This window comes from Chinchilla lanigera, unplaced genomic scaffold (assembly GCF_000276665.1).
Source record: "Chinchilla lanigera isolate Chin_1 unplaced genomic scaffold, ChiLan1.0 scaffold00017, whole genome shotgun sequence".
Taxonomy (NCBI): Eukaryota; Metazoa; Chordata; class Mammalia; order Rodentia; family Chinchillidae; genus Chinchilla; species Chinchilla lanigera.
The window spans coordinates 2,944,181-2,964,087 of NW_004955418.1; the positions used below are offsets into that span (position 1 = coordinate 2,944,181).

Here is a 19,907-nt window from a genome sequence, read left to right on the forward strand (position 1 = left end):
GGGAGGCCCTGTTTGGTGAAGGTGCACCAGCAGACAGTTTGTGTGCTGTGGCTGGGTGCAGGTCCCCAGCTCCTTTGGTGGAATCCAGGACTGGTATTTCCTCCAGGGAGCACGTTTGATGTGTCTCTGAGGTTGGAAGCCACTGCCCAGATGACCAGGTCCTTGGGGAGGAGGCAATCAGTGGTTGCCAAACCATTCAGTCCACAGCTTTCTTACATGTTCTTGGAAAGCTAGGGGCTAAAAAGGACCTTTGTTATCTCATTTCACAAGTGAAGAAACAGATCCTGAATGGTTAAGCAGCCTGCCTGACTGCACAGATGGGTGAAATCCAGGCTACCAACTCACCGTTCAGCTGCCCCGGGGGAGTGGTCTGTGCTGTTCACCTGCTTGGAAGCACCTCCCTGTCACCTCCTCATTTCCTTTCTTTTCTTTTTAGAAGATGTTTCTGAGATTATAAACCATGCTGTTGTAAAGAATTAAAAAAGAGAGTAATGCATAAAGAAAAAGTTAATAATTTATTAACCACCCATTTGTAATACTACTTTGCTTTTGTGACTAAAATATATTATGGGTTTTACTTGAGCTCAACACATACTTATCCAACTCTTTTTAGTTTCAAATTTCTCATAGTTTAGATGACTTTATTTTAGGCAATAACTCTATTGATTGCCATCCAAGTCAAAGAGTTTTATTTTTGCCACTAACAACGTTGAGACAGGAGATTAGGGCGTGGCAAAGCTGACTGGGGAAGTAGGTGTGACCTGTTAATTACAAGATCCCAGGACACCTCCGCAGAACAGTTCTCAAAGCAATGCATGAGGACTTCTCCGGAGAAGCAGAGCAGGTTTTCGATAGGACGGCCTAGACCTGACCTCAGCCTGAGGCATGGCTGATACAAAAATGACCCTCTGCCCTGACTTTCTGCCACTGCGTTCTCTCTTGTGTAGTGGCCACACTCTTTTCCTAATTTTACTTGGCCCAAACTCGATCTGTAGAACCTGTGTCTTTTCCTACCTTTAATAGAACTTTGCTACTGTTTGTGCTTGTCTTGACCAATTCTTTGCTCAGGACACAAAGAACATTGAAACCATTTCCAGAAAGAGGTTCCAGCACCCCCAACCCTGGTAACAATGCTGTGACAGATCCTTGTGTCTATTTTTTTTTTTTTTTTGTCCTTTTGAGACAGGGTCTCACTCTGCAGTTCAGGCTGACCTTGAGCTCACTTTGTAGCCCAGGATGGCCTCAAACTCACAATGATCCTCCTGCCTCAGCCTCCCAAATGTTGGGATTACAGGTGTGCATCACCTTGCCTGGCTCTTGTGTCTATAACTGGTACTCTGATCTCCATAGAATAGAGCTGTGAATGAGATAGAATGAGATAGCTAGTTAAGAGCATATGATAGCTGCCATCTACATTTTCAGACAGATTGTTGTAGCTCCCTCACCACTCATTTTTCATCAAACTGTATTTATTCTTAGTCTTTCTATCTATTTCATTCATTGTTCATTATACTTTTTCTGTTGTCTTTCTTTTGTCGCATGCACAAATTCTCTTGAGTTCTCTATCTCTTCATGAATGTGGCATTTCTTTGCTTTCCCATGCTACAGTTATTTGTAACTTTTCCACTAGATGCTTTGAGAATAGCTGTAATTAAAGATTCTGCATTAATATATAAAACTTAATAAGTTCAATTTCACTGAGATAATTTAGAACTTTTCTTATCTCTTAAGGGTTTTATTACTGTTTTTCGCCATTCCTTCAGAAACAGTTAAATTATTATTTAATTGTATAATTAATTACTATTATAATTGTTATAACAGTTAAATAACTATTATAATTTCCTAGTCATAGTAACTTGATCCAGTTACATTGTCTCTGTAACTGTCTCTCATGTCTTGAGATCTTTGTCTAGTTACGGCACATCCTCAGAGGTTCCCTGAGGTGGGTCATTGGCTAGGTAGCTTCTTAGTTCTCACATGTTCAAAATGGGTTTCTGTTTGCTCTGACAGGTAAATAACATCTTGGCTGTGAGTTTTCTCTCAGTACTCATTGTTAAATTGTGTGCTGGTTTTTACTGTTGCAGTTGAGAGATATGATGCTAATCTGCTTCTTTTTCCTCTTTGAATCTGTTCAATTTGCTTTCCTGTATGATTTCCTTTTACTCTTTAGAGTCTCTGACTCCTCACTCTCTGAAAAGACTGCAGGATCAGCTATAGATAAAGCAGAGCTGGAGGATGGAGCGCAGGAATGGGGAATGGGTAAGGATTTTTAGGGCCTAGTTTAAGGCAGTTTGCTCAGTGCAGCAACATGGAATTAGACAACATTTTGGATAAAATAATTTAAGACTTGTGAGGCCAAGTGGGGAGTATTTAATGAGGAGCAGTTGCGTTGTCTGTTGAGATAAATGGGTTTTTGGAATGTCCAGAAACAATAATGTTGTTTGTAACTTCATATTTCTGGGTAAGCTTCTTCAAATAATAAGGGCATATTAAAGTGTACATTTGAATTGTAAAGTCGTGCTAATGTAGGTAGCAAGATGCATGGCTGCAGATGACTTGGTTTCTCACTTCAGATATTTTACCACCTGTAGGCCCTGTCTTCTCTCCTTATTAATGCTCTCTGGGCTTACTGGGAAGTGCAGAAAATTCTCCCGTATTTCAGCTTGGGGACGTTTTCTTTATTTTGTCATCACTCCCTCCCCACCTCTCCTTTCCAATGATGTGTTTTTCCTGTGTTTCTGTTTCACCTCCGGGAAGCTTTGTCATCTGCGTGAGCAGTCTTCTGCTTATGTCTTGCATGTCTGATATTTTTACTTGTGATGTCTGTTTGATCTTTCAGAACCAAATATGTTCTTGGTGGTGACAATGTCCTTTCTCATTTTGTCTGTTGAAATTTTAACTTCAGAAATGAAGTTACTTAGTTTTAGAGAACTTGTGTGTGTTCTACTTGTATTTCCGGTCTGTATTATCTTTTCCCTCTCAGTTTTTTTAAAAAAATCTTTTTCATAGGCACTTTTTGTTCCTCTTTTTCTTCTTCTTACTTTGGTCTTTCTCATGGCCATGCCTGAGACCCCTTACCTGGATTTTAAGTTTTCTTTGTCTTTTAATGGGTGCCTATTCCTCAGGCAACCTAAATGCACTCTTCAACAGTGGCAAATCAAATACTGTGTGTGTGTGTGTGTGTGTGTGTGTGTGAGACAGTAGATGAATATAAGCGGTCACACTGGGACCTATATGCTGACTTGTTGGGAGGAGGCTACTTGATTCTTAAAAGTAGTTTAGTTCACCAGTGCAGTGACCTTTGATGTTTGCTGGAGTCAATAGGATCAACCACAGTGTGTTCCTTAAAAGAACCAACTTAGATTTCTGGCTAGGTCATGTTAAGGAACTTTAAAATCTGTGGTTAACCGAGGCGGGTCCTTTGGCTCTGGCAGTTCATATGTGTGAAGTACTAATATGTGCCCCGAAATTTAGTGTTACTGATTTTGTTTTTTACATGGTCACAATTTATGTGACTTTGAACTACTGTGAAAATATTAATAAATCCTAACTTTATCTTTTAAATTTGGAATTTTCCCCAAATCAAGAACATTTCATCAAGAATCACAATTCTAAAGTGGGGAGGCTAAGTGAATTGTAAACCATGTTTATTCTACAGACATTTCATACTGCTGCTTTAGCTGTCCAAAGGAAGTGCGTACTATCTGTAATGAGCATGCATTAAACACCCCTGTGTGCTGAACTTTTACAGCAAAATATGTTATTATTTTAACACTTTCTGGTTAAAAATTTTAAAAGCCTTTTTTATTTGGGAAAAAAGTTATCCTGTAGGTATAATATATTAGGGCCAGGGCAGAAATACTCCCCAAATGAGTAATTTAAAGTACAAGTTAGATGTGATAAACATTAAAATAGCCAAATGACCATCATGGTTAACTGTGCTGTTAATTTAGGAGAGAGCATTTTGACAAATAATACCTGTAATGACATGGTTGTGTTTTTCTAAAACAAAACAGTGATGCAGTTGCATATTTGAAGTCCTAAGAGCGTCTCCCTCCTGCTTTTCTGTTATTCTTGCAGGGAACTGAGTTTTTGATTATTAAGTGCCCCATGGACACATTCTTTGCACTAAATACTCCTCTCATTCATGGTGTAACTGTGGGGACAGGGAGAAAAGTAGGTCAGGAATGTTTCTCAGAGGCACTGTTCTCTCACTGCGTTTCACTCCCATCTCTTTTCCAGCGACCCAGTGCCCATTGTCTTTCTGCCCAAGTCTGGGAGCATCTTCTTGTTGGTTCTGATTCCCCGTGTCATGTTACCTTTCGTGTGATCTCAGGCTTTTGGAACTGTGTCTCCATCTAGCACCCTGATGTAGATTAGCTCATAATGACATCTGTCTTGCTTCCCGGCAAGACTGGAAACTCCCTGGAGTCTCTGTGAGGGGACCTGAAATCCTCATGACTCTTTCGCTCAGAGCCTTTGGGAGACTAAAGGTCACTTTCTGTCAGCTCTTCAGTCAGCATTACTGTGGGTGCCAACTCCGACGTCTGTGTGGGACGTGTCCCTTGAGTGAGTGAAGCAGCAGGGTGTGGAAAGGACTTGCAAACTGGGAAGAACATTTCTGTCGACAGGGCAGCTACATGTCGCTACAGGCAGGTCGCAGCTGGTTTTTGCTATGCTGGAGGAGGCAGACACATCACTATCTGGTTTCCCTGTTGCTTGGTGGGCCATTGAATGAAACTTGGATGTCTACACGTGACCTCTGTCTTAAATACACCAGTGCAAGGGAAGACTGAGAAAGCAGCTTGTGTTGTCCACGCTTGCAGACCCTGGACTCGGGTGTCTCTCACAAGATCCTGGCACAAGGTTCTGATCTCTCATGCAGGGCAATTTAACTTCCCAGGCTGCCTCAGAGAATTTCTCAGGGGCAAAATGGGCTCCTGATAGCGGAACATAAACCAACCCCTGCTCCACTACTGCTGCGCTTTTTAAAGAATTACCTTTTTAGAAAGGCTATTGTAACAAAAAGAATAAGCAGAGTTATAAATATTGAAACAACTTTAGTGAAATATTTCTTGGGTCACTTTGGGGGTAAAAAACCATTAAGGAGAAAAGTTATAATATGTCACAAAACCTATCATTTTAGTGGAATCCTGTATTATGTTGCAGGATAGAATATAGATGTGGTAGATTTATGACTGTCTCCTCCCTCTTCCTGCACAGCTTTCTCCCCTCGCTGATCCTGAAGAAAGGACAGGAGGACTGTAAGTTGGGCAGGGGGAGGGGAGAAGGGGGACCATAGAACTGAGACACAGGGTGTCCGGGAGAGATCTGCTACGGAAGAGTGTGTGAGGCCTGGAACTTTTGGGATGCCTCAGAGAAGAGAGGATGCGAGATTTTATTTAACTATTTATTTTGAAATAATTTCAGTCTTAAAGTAGAGGTTTAAGAACCATCCAAAGAACTTTGCTACCCTTCACTGATGGACATAATTTTCGGTCTACCTCAAAAGCTTTGTCATTATATTTTCACCTGTCTTCTTGAAATATTTGTAAGTTGAAAACGTATGACGCATTGCCCCCTGAATGTTTTAGTACAGGGGTGGCAAACCTATGGCATGTGTGCCGCAGTGGGCTGTTTGTCTTTACTGAAAGCTCTAAAAGGTTCGCCATCACTGCTTTAGTGCATGGTATCCACGAACAAGGCCCCTGCTTCATAATCATGCTGCAGCTCTCAGTGTCAGGAAATTGGATACAGCAGAGCCATCTCATTCCCAAGTCAATGCAGATATTATCAGTTGCCTCAGTATTGTCTTTTAAATCAAAATAATCCAATCCAGGATTATTCGTTGCATTTTCTTATTTTTTTAAGGACTCCATGAATCTCCAGCAGTGACTTAGTACCTTCATGACTACTGTTTGTAGAGAGACTTGGCCAGGTATTTTGTACAATGTCCCTGAATTTGAGCTTGTCTAATGCTCCCTCATTATTAAATTTAGGTGGTGTATTTTCAGCAGGAAAAATTTAGAAGTGATGCTGTATTTTGTTGTTGTTATTTTTATCCATTTAGCTGGCTTGTGCAGTCAGTGCATCGTGCTATTGGTGAAATTTACTTTGAGAATTTAAATTAGCAAGTGCTAGCTAGGTTTCTCCACTGTAGTTTCTCTTATCCTTTGCAATTAATAAGTATTTTGTGGAGAGATATTTTGAGAGTTTTTCAGTTACTCTCTTCCTCTGACTTTTACCCACTCCTTTTAGCATCTGTTGATAATTTGTTTTGAGACAGGGTCTCCATATATAGTTCACATTGGCCTCGAACTCATATTGTAGTCCAGGCTGTCTTCAAACTTGCGGTCCTCCTGCCTCAGCCTCCTGAGTGCTGGAATTACAGGCATGTGCTACTATGCCTGGATCACTGATGATTCTTGATTGAATCAGTTATGACTATGATGGTAATTTTAAAATTCTGTCATTTTTTTTCTAGATAGATTAGCAGCATTTTACTCTAATGAAGCACTTTTCCTCTTTTCCCTGTTTATTAATATGTGTATTTTTACTCACCTGGACTTACGGATATCCCTCATCTGACACTGTCTTTGTTTTTGGGTTCAGATCATCTCAGACCTGAGTAGTGGGACTCTGCAAGCTCCTGTGTTCTTTTGAAACGGCCCCATCATTATTTCAGGACTCTTTTCCTTATTGGTGTGGTAAGATTTTTCAGGCCTGTGCTTTCCTCTCTGTCCTTGGAATCACTCTGTTTCCCAAGAAGTGAAGATTGGTATTTGGAAACCAAAGGTCTGGGCACTAGGTGTGGGCCTTGCTCTTGAGGTGCTCCTGCCCCATCCCTTCTCCATGGGTGAAGCTAGAGGGTTAGGGTATGCGTACACCCACGTCGGTTTTTACGCGAGCATATTGAGCCATGCATTCACAACTGATTCCTGTATTTCTACAAGGTTCATTTCAATTCTTCCCTTGTCTGTATCTGTCTTCTTTCTAGCAGGAGAAACCCTGCTCTTTTTTCTCCGTAGATTTACCATGATGATTGCTGTTAGGTGTCCTCTGGGCCACAGGGTACCCAGATACGTGGTCAGACACTGTTCTGGGTGAGTCTGTGAGGGTGTTTTGGGTAGCGTTGGGATCCGTAGACTGAGTAAAGCAGATTTCCTACAAGGCTGGGTCTTAGCTAATCTGTTGAAGGTTTGTGTAGCTCATTCTCTCTGCCCTGTGTTCTCCTGCCTTCAGATTTGTACTGAAACTTACGTCGTTACCTCTCTTCCTTCTCAGGCTTTTTGACTCAGACTAAAACTTGCACTCCTGGCTCTCCAACTTGCCCACTGTGAATCCTGGGGCTTTTTGGCCTCTATATCCACAAAAGCAATTTTGTTTTACAGTCAGTGTGGTGCTGAGGATTAAACCAGTGCCTCACATAGGCTGTGTATGTAGTCTACCACGGAGCTACCTCCCCAGTCCTTTTTCCCTTATTTTGAGAAGCGGTCTTGCTAAGTTCCCCAGGCTGGTCTCAATCTTGTGATCCTTCTGCCTCAGCTTCTCTAGTAGCTGGGGTTACAGGTGTGTGGTACCCTGCCTAGCTGTAAATCTATTTATGTTTATATGTATCTGCACATGCATGTCTCTATATCCTGTTAGAGATACATGGTGTGTGTGTGTGTGTGTGTGTGTGTGTGTGTGTGTGTGTGTGTGCGCGCGTGCTCATGCACACAATTCATTCTGTTTCTCTGGAGAACCTAGACTAACACATTTACTTGTTGCTGAATTCCTCTTCGTGTAATCAGTCTCCCAGCCCTCCTTGCTTTGCTTCGCCACACCAGTGCTCAGATCCCTACCTGTCTGACTTACTTCCTCCTCTCACCGCGTAACTACTTTGCCCCTTTCTGGTCTTGCTCTCTGTGTGTTAGGAGTATTGAGGGAAGGGGAACAGCTCCTAGTGGCTTTTTAACAGCAAATTTCAGTTACTAAGTAAGGAAGAAGAGAGGGAAGGACTAATTTCTTTGGTTTCTCTAAGCATCTTTGAGACATAAAGAGTAAAAAATCACTGTATTAGGGCCACATATTTTAAATCTGATAGCACTCTGAATGTGCTCCAGAAAAGCACAGCAGGTACGGCTCAGTTGTGAATTCTCTGCCTGAAGGGTGACTGTTATGTCTGGATGTGTAGTGTGTTTGGAGAGAATTTATACTTTACTGAGATATACTGATGTTTTTGTAATTCACTTGTTCTTAACTGCATTTTGGTGTCATATCGGTGGATATTGCATAATATTAAAAGAAAGTTCTCCCTCCCAATCCTGACAAGAATTATAGCAAAATAAGCAAAATATAGCAAAATGTTGTGATATCATACCCCTTGTGGCTTTTGGAAAACTGGATACTTGTGGCTTTTGGAAAAAGCCCCTTGTGGCTTTTGGAAAAAATGGCAAATAACAAGCTAATCATATCAGGAATAGTGTTCTGAGTTCATGGACCACTGAAAGTGCTGTAGGTCCTCCGTGCTTTGAGATTCACTAGTGTAAAGAGTGAGCTTGGCTTGCAGTCAGATATGTCTGGGTTGAAATCCTGCCTTTACAAGGCTTTCTGTGGGCTGCAGCTTTACTACTTACCCCTTCTGACACCTGCAGGGGTTGCTTGTAAAATGGGCACAAAAGTGCCGAATTTGCGCTGCTTTTTGTGGACATGAAAGAGGGCATATTGTATAAAAGCATCTAGTATGCTTCATTAGGTATAGATGATCAAAATTATTTGCTATAATTTATTGTTTTTCTATAACTTAAAATATTACAGAGAGGATGAGTTGGATGGAGGAAAAAAAAGAATTTGTGAAGACTAGAACATGTTTAGAGAGAGAAAAGCTGAGCTGAGGTAAATTGTCTACAAAACGGCCACCTACCATTCCCCCAGCCACTCGTCATTCCTCCCAGCAAGATGTGGAAGTGCTTTCCCCTCCCTTCCCACCAGAGCTGACCTTATGACCTGCTTTTATCAATAGAGCATAGCAAGAGTAATGCTTTGCTGTTTCCATTCTTTCTCTCTCAGCCCTCAGTCACCACAAAATGATGTCTCTTTCTGGAGAGGAGGGCCTCTAGGGTGAGAGACTCCTGAAGGGAGAGGAAGAGGACCAGCAGTATGAGCCATTGCACTTGCCCCAGGTGCCATGTTAATATGTGACTGAAGTCACATTGGGTTCTGGAGCCCAGGTGAGCCCCTCCAGGTGGTGCAAATACCAGCTGTCCTTCGGAGCCGTGGGCAAATTTTAGAATCATGAACAAGTTATTATTATTGGTTTAAGCCACTAAGTTTTGGAAATGTTTCATAGCAATAGATAGCTGAAAGTTTAAACTCTGAGAACAGCTTATCCAAAGTTTATTGGTAAGAACAAATTTCCGTGTGAGAAAACATGAATAGCCTAAAAAACTCATACTCTTTGCTCATTTTACTTTAAATGTCAAAATGAGGGCCTTTTACATAGGAGAGTGAGGGTAACTCTTAGTTAAGAACCACTGGGACAAACAAAACAGAGCAAAACAAGGGATGGTGCATAACAGAGTTTGCCTGAGGAGGAGTTCCCACTGGTACTTGAGGAATGTCCCTTAATGCCATCAACTTTTACTTTATCCTAATGCACCTATGCTAAAAAAAAAATGTAGAGTGATTTATGTTTTCCAAGTGAACTTGGAATTTCTTATATTCAAAATACTAAATAGAGTGGAGTTTTAGGGACATAACATTAAAGACTCTCTCCCCCTCCATAGTCATTCCCCTTTGTGAAAGAGTAAGCCCTTCATCCTCAAATGCAGGGGTTATCATTCTGTGCAGCTGGCAAAAACCTGCCTTTCTGGTTTGCAGTGTCATGTTAATCTGAGAAGGTGTTATTACTCATTTGAAGTATTCTTTGTTCTGGTCGAAAGCCACTGATGGTATTTGCAAATAAGATGGTCCTACTTGTGAGTCTTTCTGTATAAGATTGTAAGTCTCTGGTAGCTGTGTTCATGCCAGAATGTTGCTAGTATGAAAGTAATCTATCTGCATTTGCTGAGTTAAGTGGCATATAATTTGCAATCCAGAAATACATTCAGGCAGTTAGTTACTTTCATTTTAAAAGTAATTTTAATACCTTGGTACCTCTATTCACAAACTTAATTCATCCCATGGTTCTGGGGAAGATGGCTGGCTGTAGTTGTGCTGTTACCTGACCCAGAGTTTGAGATCAGAAGCAGAATTTTGCCCATTGCTTTGGTTCACAAACTGAATTGTTTGCAAACAGAAGTGTTTGTGAACCGAGGCATTTGTTAACATTTAAATGAAGTTTTTCTGAAAAAAGTTAGAAAAGGTCCAGTGGTTCCTTTTTTATTTTATTTATTTTAATTCTTCTTAACCTATAGTGATTCATTTTTGCTTTACTAGTGAAAGAAAATGACCACAACATACGTTTTATACCATATATAACAATTTAATATCAGGTGCCTTCTTATTTCTTTTTTTTAATTTTAAAAATAATAAAATTTTTTTAAAAACCACTAATATGATACACAATTTCCAAACAAGATGATGGGAAGTTAACAGTGGTTGTTATATTGTGTATTGTTGTCTTCAAAGTAGTTGTTCAGAATGCGAGATATAGGCATGCAAAACTGATCAAACAGTTAAGCATTAGCTCCCTTCTTATTCCTTATACTGTACTACCTTTAGAGTGTATTGAGTCTTTTGGTATTATTTGTCACTGAAATACATGTAAGTTTTTAAATTTGTGACCATTAATCCTGATTTGTCAGTGTTACTGGATGAAGAAAGGCCTAGTAGATTAGGAAAGCACATTTCTGAGTGTGTCTGAGTGGTCCTGGGGCATGAGCTTGAGGACTGTGTAGAACTCCTACCCTTTTCTCTGGCACTGTTCTCCTGCTCCACTTCTGCCCACCATGAACTAAGCACCTATGCTTCAGTCCATGTTTCCACCATGATATCTCTGCCTTCGAGCCAGCTAGCCATGGGCTGAAACCAGGAGCCAAATTAAACTTGTCTCTCTTAAGTTGTGGGTGTTGGGTTTGTGTCCAGTGAAGGGAAAACTGACCAATACAAATCACAAGTGTACTGAACAGCTTCGGATCAGCAGATACAATAGGATAAATGACTCCATTTCTGTTTTCTTGGATAAGTCTGACTGGTCAAGCGCTTGAATGTGGCTTAGGAGAGCAGTTCCCTAGCATGCTCCATACCCTGGGCTATCCAGGATATAAGTCTGATTGGTCAAGAAAAATGGAAATGTTCACAAAAGAAGATTAATACTTTCAGTATTGTATCTCTTATTTTTGTTGTTTATTTTTAGTATTCAGTGAACTTTTGGGGGGGTTCTTACTGGGTATTAGTTATTGGGCTATTTGGAGAGGAAATGGTAGTATGTACTCAGAACCTGTTTGCAGAATGTCTAAAGATTACTAGAGAAATTAGAAGCAATAAATGGCCTTAATGTAGGTTGAATAGATTGCTTCAGATAAAAATAAGATGCTTTATAGGTTCACTGAGTGCAGCAGTCATAGTGAGGTTGAGAGGATAAGGACAGGCTTTGTGCAGAAGGTGGCCTTTGACCTGGATTGGGAAGGAGAAGTGGGAGTTTACTCTTGACAGAGCAGGGCAGTTATTCCAGGTAAAGGGAGCAGTGCCCTCAGGCCAGAACCCAGGGAGGCCTCACGGAACCTGAAGTAGGAAAAACCTCTTTCCTGCTGTTTGTGGTATTACTCAACTGATTTTTTCAAACATTTCCTTAGTGTGAGTACATTATCCACAACAAAATTTGAATTTGACTAATTCAGAGAGTCGTTAAGCATGCTACTAAGTGCTGTGGTTGCAGTTAGACCTTATTTTGTGGCCTCTTAATGATTCTTTGTTTTGGTAGAAATTTCTTCTACAAAAGATCAGTGAAAACCTGGACTGATGCTAAGTATAAGCACACTCATGTTTTTCCTTTGCCAAAGGCTAAAATAAGTCAATAATTGTGTTTTCCAACAATGTTTAGTGAAACAAACCATCTGATGTAGAGGGGAAGTGCTTATCTCAGCATGTGAAGGTTGGGGGCATGTCACCCTCACAGTGGTGTAAAAGGGCGTGTAGAAGTTAGGTCTGCTTGTTCAAAGGAACAGTTGAGGTTCAGAGCTAGTTAGGGGGAATGTGAAAATGTGGTCAATACATCGACAGCTTACTACCATACACCTGATCTTGTCTCTGTGCCTTTCTTTACTTAATACCTCTTGGTGCCTGAACCAAATCCACAAAGCAGCTGTCTCCCTGAGCAAAGCCAGATTATGACTAATATCCACCGGCATGCCTTTTCTAAGAAATGTTTTTACACAAGTTATACATGTACCTGGTCATTCGTCAGATGCACAAAGGAACTTCTTGTGAAAATGCAATCTCTCCTTGTCTCATTTTGCAGAGGCCACTTTTAAAGCTTCTTAGTTACTTCTCTAGGGCCCTGGCCAGTCCAGAGCTCCTGCATCACAGCTGTTTGTGTTAGTTCTAGAAGCATCTTCCTTTTAGCTGGCATTTATTAGTGTACTTCCCCTGTCTTCTACAGAGTAAGAATTTGCTGGTGTCTAATGAGCACTTAATAAATATGCTAATGAATGAAGTTCTGTGTTTCCCAATATCCTTAATGGTGCTTACTTGTCCTTGCTTTCAGTAATAAATCCTGGAACTCACCCAGTATACTAAGTTCCTACTTTACCTCTCATGTTAGTTCTCTATCTATCTATCTATCTATCTATTATTGTTATTATTATTATTATTATTACTGCTCTAAGGATTGAATCCAGGGACTCCTAGATTATAGGCAAGTGTTCTACCACTGAGCTACTACTCTAGTGCTCTGAATTAATTTTTTTTTTCTGGTACTGGGGATTGACTCAGAGCCTTTGCACTGAGCTACCTCCCATCCCTTTTAAATTTTTGGGACAGTGTCTTGCTAAGTCATGGGGTTTCCTAGCCCTGACTCAAATTTGCCATCTTCCTGCCTCAGACTTCTGGAGTGCTGAGATTATAATCCATCAGTTTTTAATTTCTTTTTTTATTCAAAAGTGATTTCTTATGGACATGAAGACTTTGTATCTGATCTGCAAAATACAGATCCGTAACAGCCGTCTCTATTAAGAATAAAATTCTCTATTAGGAAGGGAGATATAGCAACAGAGTACACATTGGGGGAAGGGTTATTGGAAGGGGTCAGTGAGAGCAGGGCTGGCAGAAATGTGAGCTGTTGATGTGTACCCCACCCCAGTAGCACATTCTTTACCGGCATCTGTACTTTCTGAGTTTTGTCCTATTACAGTATGACAGATGAGAAGTTAAGAGGTTTTCGTGTATGTTTTTGTTTGAAGTAGTGATAGAAATGCATCATTTCTGATATTTCCTTGGCGCTGCGCCCAGTGCACATGTGGACACACCTGTGCCGTGCAGAATGCCGTGGAGGGAGTCGTGAGACGTCATGTTTTGTCTTAGGTTAGCACTGGATTCATTGCCTAACTTTGATTACTTTCCCTGTGGTTTCTTTGTGGATAACAGAATATGCTGAAGGATAATATGTGTAAAGTATTTCCACTATTAGATTCGATATACATGCAAAACTGTCATAGATTATTAACAGACCATATTCTGGTAATTTTGGAATGATTGTTTTAGAAAATGGTGATTTCCTTCTATTCATGAATTTTTTTTTCAGTTTCCACATGCTTTCTGAGCTGGTTTTCTAAGCTTGCTTTTATGTATATTCTTTGTGAGTGGACTATTAGGTCCTTTTCATGCTTTAGATGTGTAGAAATACCCTAACATTTCTGTGAACATAGGGACGTAATAGTTTTAATAAAGAAGCTGTGACTTACATATATTTTATGTATGTAAATCTATACAATTTCTTTTCTTTTTGGTACTGGAAATCAAACTCAGGACCTCACCCTTGCCAGGCAGGTGCTATGCTGCTGAGCTAAATCCCCAGCCCCAAGAATCTATACCATTTTGTTGCCCTAATTTCATGCATAATTCTTTTCTCTTTTGTTCTGAACCACTTATTTACTTGCTTGAGATAGAAGAATTAGAGTGATGTGGCAGCACCTGCTCTAGTTTTTCCACTTGTTCTGTCTGTGCCTGGGTAGGGGAGAGAACTCTAGGGAAGATGAGATCAAGATGGAGGATTCCATCCCAGCCTTCCAGGCATAGTTTGAAGTAACAGGAAAGATGTCAGTGCATTTTCCACAGCAGCTTAACACATAATAAAACTTGATCTTAGCTGGTCAGACATTACAAAAGCATTCTTGAGAGTCAATAGGAAATGACTGAGGGTGAAAAACCTTGCCCAAAACATGGGCAGAAGAACCATGGAAAGAGATAGTGATGGGCGGGGCTGGGGATTTAGCTCAGTGGCAAAAGCGCCTGCCTGGCAAGCGCAAGGTCATGAGTTCGGTTCCCGGTACCGGAGAAAAACCAAAAAAAAAAGAGATGGTGATGGGCTAAGGAGCATTGCAGGCTCACTGGCTGTGAATGTATGAGATCAGGAAAAGGCTGGGTGACATCAGAGTGATGTCTTTGGGCCTGTGACACACACAGTGTCTTTCTAGTAAATTATTTTCAGAGTGACATTAATCAGAAATCAGCTTTCAGAACTCTGCTAGTGTACTCATTTTTCTAGAAGAAACTGTTTATACTCATTTTTAATGTACCATTGGGCCAAATTTTTTATTTCTTATTTAGGATTTTTACTTGGAACACTTGCATAGCTCTAGGGTCAAACATCATTGCTGTCATAGGGCAGGGGAAACATGTTCTGGGCTGTCTTTTCCTATTGGCTGCCTCAAGAGTGCTGGAAAATCTTGCTCAGAATCAGATGCCAGTCCTCACCTGAGTCCACAACTAGGTGCCTCTACTTTTGGATGCTGGCCTGCCACTGGGAGCCCCTGCCCTGAATAACTTCTTCTTTTTTTTTTTTTTTTTTTTTTGGTATCAGGAATTGAACTCAGGACCTTGCACTTGCCAGGCAGGCGCTTGTGCCACTGAGCTATATCCCCAGCAAAACTCATATAATGAATATTTATTTATTTATTTATTTATTGGTACCGGAAATTGAACTCATGACCTCAGGCTTGCCAGGCAAATGGTTATACCTCTGAGCTATATCCCTGGCCCCCCTGAATAACTGCTAAACTCTTCCTGCATCTGTGCATCCCTTGTTCACAAGTCAAAGTTCTTGGCCAAAACCAGTCCTGTGCTGGTAGCCTAGCTGTCAGGTGTTGGGGAGCCTGGTTCTTGCCTCTGCCAAGAAGGCAGTGCTCTCCATGTCCAAAGGGGCTTTGATATTATATACCCAGAACTAAAGAACCCAAATGGGAGCCCCTTTTAAAAGAGATTTTGAAATTAAAAACTTTTAATGTAACCCATAGAGGAAAAGACAAAACTCATATATTAAGATCTTTAAAAAAAAAGTTGATAGAATTGTCTCCCATTCTTCCTTAAAAACCAAACCAAACAAAAGACCATGAAAATAGCAAAAAGGGGCCTTCTCTTTGATAGAGGGTATATATCAAGGCTGTGCAATAGCTAGTGGTAAAAACGTTGAAAATTTATTAGTACATGTTTGCAGCCCATAACGACCACATCAGTTGTGGGGAGTTGGCACTGTATGTAACACATCTTAACTCTTTGTTTACTGCCCCACTCCCCCATCTCTTGGTCTGCTAGCAAAGGAAGAAGCCATTTCATTAAGGCCTGGAAGAGAAGGACATTCTCACAACTACCAGTGACCCTTCACTGACCCAGCCAGTGCAGTAAGAAAACAGAAAAAAATGTGGGAAGGCATTTTGAAAAAGAAGAACTAGAACTCTTATTATTTAAAACAAATGTGATCTCTATTTTAACTAATAAGAATTTAGCAAATTGGAGGGAATAAAGCCAATGTTGGAAAAAGTAGTTGCTTTTTAATACATTAGCAATAGCCAATCAGAGTACAATAAACCTACAAGGTATCTGTGAATAAGCCTGTATTAGTTTTTCACTGCTGCATAACAAATTGCCCCCCACACAGTGGCTTAAACATTCCTTGTTTGCTGCCTCACAGCTCTGTAGGCCAGAAATCCAGATGGATGTGAATGGGTTCTCGCTCAGACAGTTGTTCTCGAGGGCTGAGGTCAAGGTGTTGGTTTGCACATCTGAAGACTCTGGGGAACAATCTGCTTCCTCAGCAATCTGCGGCCTATTTCAGGTAGTTGGCAGAATCTCATTGTTGTGAATGGGGCTGCATTTTCCTTCCCCTGCTGGCTGTCAGCTAGGGGCTAACCCCCGTTCCTTGAGGCTGCTCATATTGCTTCTTGGATGTCTACTCCATCGTTTCAAGTGGCAAGGACATGTGAAGTCCTTCTCAAACTCAGGACATCTTTGATCCTTTTGTCTTCCCTTTCTGCTGGAGAAAGTGTGTGCATTTTGGAGCCTGTGTGGTTAGATTAGGCGCACTCTGATAATCTCCCTATCTGAAGGTCAACGGAGTGGAATATAAAGCACAACTGCTTGAATGGTAACTCTTCAAATTCATGGGTTCCTGAGATGGGGGCAGGACTTCTTTGGTGGGTGTCTTAGTTACCTTTTTCTACTTGCTGAGACAAAATACCTGATACCCAAAGTTAAAGGAGGAAAGGTTTATTGTAGCTCACTGTTTGTAGAGGTTTCAGTCCCTAATTGGCTGGCTCCAAGGCTGGGTGGCATGGCAGAGGGGCATTGCAGAGGAGAAGCAGTTTGTGGCAGGCAGAAGATAGCAAAGCAGCAAGTGAATAAGTGACAACAGCCCTCTGTCCCTTATACTCTGTCTAGGGTCCTTGCCCTTAGGGCCTATAGCATTCACATCCAGGGTGGGCCTTCCCATTATCCACACTTAGCACTGTGCCAAACCAATCAGTGGACTAAGTTAGTGATCACACATCCTTAATCTCAGCATCACGCACTTAATCCCAGCATCCCGCACTTAATCCCAGCATCACACACTCTAAATCCAGTCACCTCTGAAAAGCCCCGCCTAGCACTGAATGAGGATTTGGAGGGACATCTAGACACAAATCACAACAGTGGGGGAGGCTATTTTGTACATTTTGCCTGCCATAAAGCCTAAGAAGAATTTTATGAGGCCTATGTGAAAAAAACATATAAAATGTCCTTGAAGTATATAAAAGAAAATCATAAAAATTTAATGTGGCAAATATCGTATCATCCATCCCCCGTTTCACCAGTCATCCAGCTTGTCATTTCAGTTTAATTTCAAATTCCCAACAGAATTGTGATTTAAATTGCCAAGTTGATTCTAAACCTCTAGTAGAAAAACATGTCTAAGAACTGGCACAGGCAATTTTGAAAAGGAACAATGAAAATCAAATTATGTTAAACTCATTAAAATATTGGGAGTTTTGTTCCTGAATGAATCCGTTGGATAGGACTGGGTAGTTAGCAGATGATATAGCTGTTTTAAATCAAAATGGAAATGATGGCCTTTTCAGTAAGTGGTGGTGCAATTATCAATCCATTTGGAAACTAAGTTAGGCCTTTTCCCAAGCACAAAAATAATTTCCAGATGGAGTGAAGAGCTAAATAAGTAAAACTGCACAAGTATTAGAAGTTCTAGGAGAATTTGCTGATAAACTTTGGGTTAGAGAATGCCTAGCCCAAACACTAGAAAATGTGATTAGCTAGCTAGTCAGTACATGGATGAGCGTTTACTTTTAGGAGAGTCAGGAAAATGTAAACAAAAATCCTTTTCTTACTCATTAATCAGATTGGAAAAAATTTTCTCAATCTGAGTGTTGGCAAGGTGAGAGGGGACATGTATTTTCACTGAATGAAATGTAATGGTCTTTTTGGCAGTGTCCACTGTAATATTAAGTTATTTGTATGCTTCCAATGAGTGATTTCACTTCCAGATTTTTACCCAGGGGAAATACACAGGTACATGAGCACCACAAAGCATTACTATTGTAGCAGAAAATATCCATCTATGTAGAGGTCTATCATGGAAGGGTGTGTTTGTTTTAAATAAGTTGTGTAATGAATTTTGAAAAAGGAACTGATTAACTTATGTAATCTAGAGGAAAGCAAAATACCTATGGGATTTGTAACAAGAAGTATCTTCTTTAAGTGTATACTTTGACCACCTCACATCATTTTATAATACGTTTAACCAAAACATTTCCCTTAAGTTAGCAGTACATATTCTAAAAGCAGTTCTAGCATTGAGTACTCACCTTGTATGCATAAGCACATAATGGTAATTCTCTGAGGGAAGATGCAGTTGGACAAAAGCCCAATTTCATTTTAGGGGGCAGCTGAAGCTGGAGATTGGGCGTATGTGTCGGGGCAGGACAGAGCCAGAATACCTAAAGCAGTCAAGCTCCTTCAGTCTTGAGAAGGACATCCTGCCTAGGCTTTCAGTCATTAGTGACTAGGCAACCTTGTGTCTCATGATACTAACTTTGCCAAAGTATAAATAAACACTCCTACTGTTGTTCTGTTCTCCTCCTATCCGGAGAGACACCTCCACCTGACCCAGCTCTTGTCTATTGTCTGTCTTTTCCTCATTCTTGCCATCATTCCTCCCTAGGACCACTGAAAGCCCAAAGAGTCATTACATTTTATTGCCATAACACATGATTTGGGAACTTTGCTACCTACTAGTGATTGGGGAGTATAAAGGGAAGGTCTAACTGATTGTGCAGCTGTGTCATGGATCAGTGAATCAGTTTCAGGGTCTTCCGGTATGTGGAGTAGAATTTGCTGGTTGTTTCTTAAACGTATGAATAATTGTTATTTAATATGTCAGATGAAAGAATTTTGTTTGTTTAGTTGTTGTTATTGTTGTTCTGGGAATTGAACCCAAGGCAAGGATCTTGTCCTTAAGCAAGGATCTTGAAGAATCTAATCTGTGTATGTAGGGGGAGGGAAAAGAAGACAGACTAGTGTGTCAGGTAGGTATCAGGATTTTTAAAGCAGCCAAAAGAAATGTTTTCTTTATGTCTGTGCTTATGTGAAAAAGATCAAGTAAAATATTGCAAGAACTTTTCAGAACATCAATTTTAGCAGCTTTATTCTGTGGGTTTATTATTTAACAATTTAAAAACAAAAGCTTTGGCTATTGTTAATTTTGTATTAGATCCTTGTTAGAGTAATGATACAGGATGAAAATTGCTTTGTAAAATAAAAGAATTATAGGATTTTAAACCAAAGTGGTGTTTGATGAGTTTATTAGATATTTTTCATATAAAAGATTATCTTTATTTGAAAGAATTTTGTACTGAAGATAATTATAATCCCATAAGAAAAGAAGCTTATATTAATTTAACATGTGCTACAATTTAAGAATTATTTTCCAGAGCAGTTTCTTTAATACACTTAACTTTAAATCCCATTTGTCTTTGTAATTGAGGCAAAACCTAAGGAAGTTTTCATGGTCTAATAAAACTGCAGTCACAGTGAGGGAAGCTAGTAAAAGATGAGAAGCATGATTGTATCCTACTGAGACATAAGACAAGATGCCTTGTTTAAAAAGAAAAACTGTGAATTATTTTTGCAGAAGTCAACAAAAGGTTCCATTGTCCTTGACCATGTATTCCGTCACATAAACCTTGTGGAGATAGATTATTTTGGGCTGCGTTTCTGTGACAGAAGCCATCAGACGGTGAGTACAAGGACTTCATACTAACGTTTTCTGGTTATAAATTTCCCTCTATCTCTGGCCTTTCTGGGTGGTTTTATTTGTAGCTTTGAACACCTTAAACATATTTTTCCCTCATAATTTCTTTGCTTTTTCCCCTCTTCCGCTGGAAGTCTATGGAGTTGCTGGATTCACACCTTCTTTGTGTGTAGTCATCTTTGCAGGTAGC

The 19,907-nt window shown here is 40.3% G+C and overlaps 1 protein-coding gene across 4 annotated transcripts in view; it reads left to right on the plus strand.

Moving 5' to 3' along the window:
- The window catches only part of Epb41l4a (erythrocyte membrane protein band 4.1 like 4A), a gene marked incomplete at its 5' end in the record, with an annotated part of 221,021 nt that overhangs the window by 67,836 nt on the left and 133,278 nt on the right, over window positions 1–19,907 (plus strand). For 3 of the 4 annotated variants that reach the window (XM_005382155.2, XM_005382157.2, XM_005382156.2), the window contains 1 exon segment: window positions 19,598–19,702. In XM_005382155.2, the coding sequence (XP_005382212.1) occupies window positions 19,598–19,702 (105 nt within the window). 4 annotated transcript variants of the gene reach the window in all.